At 44.2% G+C, this 6,000-nt stretch overlaps 1 protein-coding gene across 1 annotated transcript in view; it reads right to left on the reverse strand.

Annotated features, from left to right (window-relative positions):
• LOC146782863 (monocarboxylate transporter 13-like) overlaps positions 1-4,965 on the reverse strand; it is a 40,549-nt gene extending 35,584 nt beyond the window's left edge. Inside the window, exon 1 of the mRNA XM_085637433.1 lies at positions 4,761-4,965. Coding sequence (XP_085493559.1) covers positions 4,761-4,965 — 205 coding nt within the window. The remainder of the gene's footprint in view (positions 1-4,760) is intronic.
• Between the last annotated feature and the right edge of the window lie 1,035 nt (positions 4,966-6,000).

Below are 6,000 nucleotides of genomic sequence, written 5' to 3' on the forward strand. Positions count from 1 at the left end.
TGGATTAAGTTGTAAGTGGAAGTGAGCATCCATGGCAGATACTGCCCTGTCATACATGTTTATTTCCTCTTTAAGGGGGTTCTGTAAAAGCTTTAGTACCTCCTCCCCTGCCATGTACAGGTGTAGGGAACAATTCACAAGGCCTTCCTTCTCATGGGTAGCATGAAAGCAATCATAGAGGCTGCTCAGCCATTTTCTCCATCTTAGTGCTGTGGATGCAAGGCCTGTGAGTTCAGTGGAAGGCAGGAGAGCCTTAACAGAGACTGTGACATGCTAGGAACCTGGTCATGGGGCTGTCTCATGTCTGCCTTGGGGAGATGGAGACAGCTCTGCCTAGGGCTTTGCCTGGGGTTCTGGTGATATTCTAAATGTTATCAGCTATGCCTTCGTGCAGTGGTAGATCTTGGTGAGTGAGTAGGTGGCTCACAGGCATGTTGGCTATCACAGTTGCCAGTGCTTTTTTTTTTTTAAGACCTTTATTGCAGAGTTACGCTGTACACAGCTTTAAAGCCTACAACCCAACGGGCCGGCCGCGAAGGTTATACTTTTGCAGGTAATATGCTCACACAGCCCTGTGCCGTCAACCCGGGGGTACGGCGGCGTTAACAGATGCAAGTGTATCCTGCTGTAGTGAAGGAAGTTGAAGGTCTCATTTTTGTGTGTCACCACTTTACATCATGAGCACAGTGCCCCGCCGGGCGTAAAGTGGTCTAACAGTCAAACTCCCCCCTCCCCCTTCCCCCCCCCCAACTACGGTCAACACTCAGCACCCCCTCTGTATTGCATGTCTTGGTGGTTTACCTTCATGCCTTTCCCTGAGCACACGCAGCAACAAGAGCAGCAGGATTTCACATCTCCCCGGGGTCCTCTATTGCGACTGTGGGAGGCTCACAAATGCCCCCCCTGTACTCATTCCACTTGGACCACACCTCGACCCACTTACGTGGGCGTTGCCAGTGCTTTTGAGTAGGCACTTGGCCTTTTGTCTTTTTCACACTTTGCCACCATTAGCAGGTGCCTGGCAGCCAGTTAATTATGTAGTGAGCAGGATTATTGGCTTACTTTCATGTCCTTCACCACATTTCTGTATGCTTGTCCTGTTTTACATGTTGTATGCTTTTCCTGGTGCACATGGCAAGAGTTTTGCCCTTTTCTTCCTCAGTGGTTTTAAATTTGTTCAGCAGGTGATGCTTCCCTGGCCATGTGCCCTATGTTATGGCATTTGTTTCCCAGGCCTGATGGCATATGCAGCCCAAGACGGCAAGGCCCAGCTTCTTGTGTTGTTTGGATGGTTGTGGTTGCAGGGGTGCACTGATACCTGGGCTGTGCCCTGCAGTTAAGTGTTGAGGTGGGCATTCTTGACGCAACTCTTGGTGACCTCACTGGACCTGCCCAAGAAGGATTGGCAGCCTGTTGCACAACCATCAGCCATGTAAAGTCTATATTTCTCCTACCCCCACAATGGCAGGTGCTCACATGTGCAGTCCGGACCCTTGACATTAGTGGAGGGTTGTGAGTGGGCCCTTTGTGAGAGTGATAAGGCATATGCATACCCTACTTCAAGGATGACATGACACTCATAGTGCAAAGTTCTGGTCTGTGGTGAATAAACCCTATTTTAGCGACGCTTGTAACGGCCAATTAGATTGCGGAATAGGGGAAGATTTGTGGTGTACCCATTTTAAGTCAGTCTATGAAGGGGTTAGAAATGGGGCACAGTCCCCATCCTCCTCCGTTGTAAATCAATATACTTTAACGGTTTCTAAGACCGAGGTAGTCGAGGCCATTGAAAAGATGACAAGCAACAAAGCCCCGGGCCCGGATGGTGTTCCGGTTGATCTTTATAAAACTGACCTTGAGACTTGGTCTGTGGTTTTAATGAATGTTTTTAATAGGATTTGTGTTTCAGGCATCCCGGATACTTGGTCTGAATCCGTGATTATACCCATTTTTAAAAAAGGTTGCAGGGGGGATCCTAGCTGTTACCGCCCTATCTCCCTCATCGATTCTGCAGTCAAAGTCCTTGGGCGTGTAGTTTTGGGGAGACTATCTGCGTGGTTGGAGGATAATGAGACCCTATCTTGCCTACAATATGGGTTCAGAGCAGGCCGAGGTACTATAGATCAAAGTCTGAACCTATATTTATTAATAGGCAAATACACTATTGCCAAAAAAGGGAAATTATATCTTGCCTTTATGGACCTGTCCTCGGCCTTTGACCGAGTAAACCGGTCAAAGCTATGGGATCTGCTTCTTAAGTGTGGCATTGATGAAAACATTGTATTTTTCCTGGCTGATTTACATAGGGATCTCACCGCCACTGTTAGATATGACCGCCTGGGCAACTGTACTAGTAGGATTGGAATTTCGAATGGTGTTAGACAGGGCTGTATTCTAGCCCCCCTGCTTTTTACTTTATATATTAATGATCTAGGTGCTGTTTTGACCAAATCGTGCAAGGACATTCCTAGAGCTGGCAAATTTTCTATTCCGGCATTATTTTACGCCGATGATGCCGCCTTGCTAGCACGTACTCCTGTGGGTCTGCAACGGTTGCTGGACTCATTTGCAAATTTTATGAAAGCACTTGATCTTAGCGTGAATTTTTCCAAATCTCATGTTATGATTATGGGGTGTAAAGTAAAAAAAGCTAAGAGCTTGTATTGCGAAGGGCATGTTTTATCCCGCGTCAGTAGATTTCCCTATTTGGGGGTTATCTTTGATGATAGTCTTAACTGGTCTCCGCAATTGGCGGCTAAGCGTAATACTTTTGTTAGATCTACCTTAGCTGTATTAGACTTTGCCCGCAAATTGGGGGTGAAGCCCATGCAGGCCATTTTGAACATTTATGTTGCTAAATGTCTTTCTATAGCAACGTATGGGGCTGAATTATGGGGAATTAAAGATGTAAAAATTCTTCAAATAGTTGAGGACAAATTTTTAAAATCTATTTTATCTCTTCCTCAGTCAACCCCTGCCTTTATTGTTCATCAGGAATGCGGGTTAGACCACCTTGTGGACCGTATTGCTCTAGCGCCCATGTTAAAATGGATTACAACCTGGCTAAACCCTGATTTGGAATTAAATCACGCAATTTTAAAGGATTGTTTATCTCTTGAGTATGGCACCTCCATCCCCTGGATAAACTATGTGAAGAATTTATCAAGAGAACTAGGTCGTCCAGAATTATTTGATGCTCCTGGCAGTCTAACTAAGGGGGATTTAAAATGGGTGAAAGTTGAATATAAAAATCGGATAACTTTAGAAAGAGAAGATAAGGAGCTACTTAAACCTTCAGTCAGGGCTCATCAGTTAATAATCACCTCAAACAGTATTGAACCCTACCTGGTCATTGTTAATAACATGAATCATCGTTTTTTACTTACCAGGTTCAGACTGAACAAATTTCATCTTTTGCTCACCGATTCCCCAGGGTGGTCAAGGGAGAAGGACCTGGGAATCTGTTCTTGTGACGGTTTTTCCCTTAAAGATACAGTGCACTTTATCTTCTTTTGTAAATACTTGGCTCCCATTCGTAAAAAACATATCATCCCCCTTATTAAGGAGAAAGGTTTTAGGCAAGTTAAACCTGCCCTTTTATATTTACAATTGCTGGGATCAACGTGGGAGATCTTTAATATTGCCAAATTTTTAGCAACCTCAATGAGATTAAGGAAGAAAATTTCTTGGACATAATCATTATTTGGGTAATTCATGAATTGTAACCACTACCTTGTATGCCTTTTTAATTCATTCGTAGTGTTTTAATGTTAAATGTTATTTATATTGTATGTATATATTTATATGCTTTTATGGTTTTTGTTATGAAACCGAATAAAGTAATTTTGACTGACTGACTGACTGACTGACACTCTTGGGTTCTGTGTTGAATCTGACCCTGAGTGGTCCTACCTCTCTTTATTTTATTCATGGGTGTGTGCTCCTCTGGTACTAAACCACACTACACCAACTACACTCTTTCATACATTATCATTGTGATTTAGGCATACTCTGGACTTGAATGAATTTCCCTTCAATAGGAAACAGTAGTATGTGTCCAAAAAAGAACCCATTTGTATTAACTGCATATAGAGTAAGCAAGTCAGCCTCAGAAGCTCATCACCAGACTGCTTCCTGGAAGTGTAATCTTGCAATACCTATGCAAGTCTGCAAGAAAACGCCATCTTGACAAGTTGAGGAGGTACAGCTGCATGCTCAGGACAGGAGATCGGACTGAGGAGCAATCTGTTCTGGCTGAATCCAAGTGACATAATTTGAAGAAAAGCTCACATTCATCTGGTGTTTGATTAGTGTATTAACTTTCTCCAGAGAACCCTCTGCCACCCTAGTGGGGAAATCCAGGTACCAATTCAGACATGGTTTTGACCGTCCCTCTCCCTCTGATCAGTCCACTTTTAGAGCAGCGTCCCCTCAAAGCCATGCCTTCTGATAAAGGCCTTCTGAGAGAGACATTCCCTCTCAAAGCCTCGCGATCTCAGAGAAATGCACTCTCAGTACTGTTCTTTCTGTGAGCCGTTCCCTCTCACTCATTTTCCTTCACAAACTATGCCCCCTGAGAGCCCTGCTCTCTCAAGGCATTTGCTTCTCAAAGCCCTGCCCTACCTGTTCTCTGGCACTCCCCATGCCTCGCTTTTCTGGCTACACAGAACCCACAGACTAGCGATTAGAGCTCTAGGTATTCACTGGCCAACCCTACCCTCTCGGGTGTCGATCGCTGTCTCACCCATCATGTCACTCACTTGCAAATTGTTGAACAGCGAAGGCAATGGAAGAGATCCAAGACACCTCACTGGACAGTTTGTGGAATGTGCGGACATACTCCACGAAGAAGACTCCCATGGAGCGGATAAAACCATAGCACAATGCATTCATCATGAACCCCGACAGGACGATCATCCAACCCCAGCCCCCATCTGGAGGGGTGTAGGGACCCTGGGACACCATCGGACCTCTGGGTGTGACCTGCATTAAAGAAAGAAAAGATGTCAGTCTGATCACAACTGCACCCTAAATCAGGGGCGTCATGAACACTCCACTTTAGCAGCTTGAGGGAGAGAGGGGTGTAAAACATTCACCTTGTTATTTACTGTACTTTTGAGTCTAATTGTAGACTTGAGACTCCAAATAGAAGCTCATAAATGCTGCTGAAAGGGAAATAGTGTATGTGTTCTATGGGATAGGGGTTGTGGGAACCAATGGAGCATGAGAGAACAAAAAAAAAGAGGCGATGTGGAATAATGGAGGGAAGCATGGATGGACAGATGGATGAATGGAGAGATGGATATTAGATTTAAGGGGGGGCTGGATGAAACAAATGATGGGAGGATGCATGCAGAGATCAGTGGAAGGGTTGAGCAAATGATGGCTGGATGAGATTGAGAGAAGGATAGATGGGGAAATGAAGAAAGGATGGATGGAATTATGAATTAATGATGAAAATAAGGACCGCTTTGGTGAAGGATAGAAAGAAAAAAGAATCCTCCAAATGAAAATATGATATGCAAAGCATCAATGGTTTGCCACTGTAAATCTGCTCACAAACTATTTGACCAGTTACTGAACACCTCAAAGGAGGTGGTAACTGATTTGTAAAGGAGAACCTGACCCCTTTGGTAAGGGAAACATCAATAACAACACAGCTGTTACCATGGCTTAGGTTTGCAAAGCGGCTGTTGCAACACAAGTACTGTTACCACGCATTACCTTTGCAATGTAGGATTTTACATCGAATATGTCTTTACCACCCATGCCTTTACAGTGAATTTAGTTGTAAAGGCATGAATGGTAAAGGCATATGCATGACGTTATAGTTAAGCTCAGATTTCACTCGTCCAAAACCATAGAAATTCAGCAGTTACATTTACCTGAGCTAACTATAACTTACCTCCCCAATGCACTGCTTATGAGCTCACACATTACATCCCTGATGACATCATCCAGTGAGTGTGCATGTTTTCTAAAGGTTTCTGAGTGTTAAAG

The sequence above is a fragment of the Triturus cristatus genome, chromosome 12, assembly GCF_964204655.1.
Source record: "Triturus cristatus chromosome 12, aTriCri1.1, whole genome shotgun sequence".
NCBI lineage: Eukaryota > Metazoa > Chordata > Amphibia > Caudata > Salamandridae > Triturus > Triturus cristatus.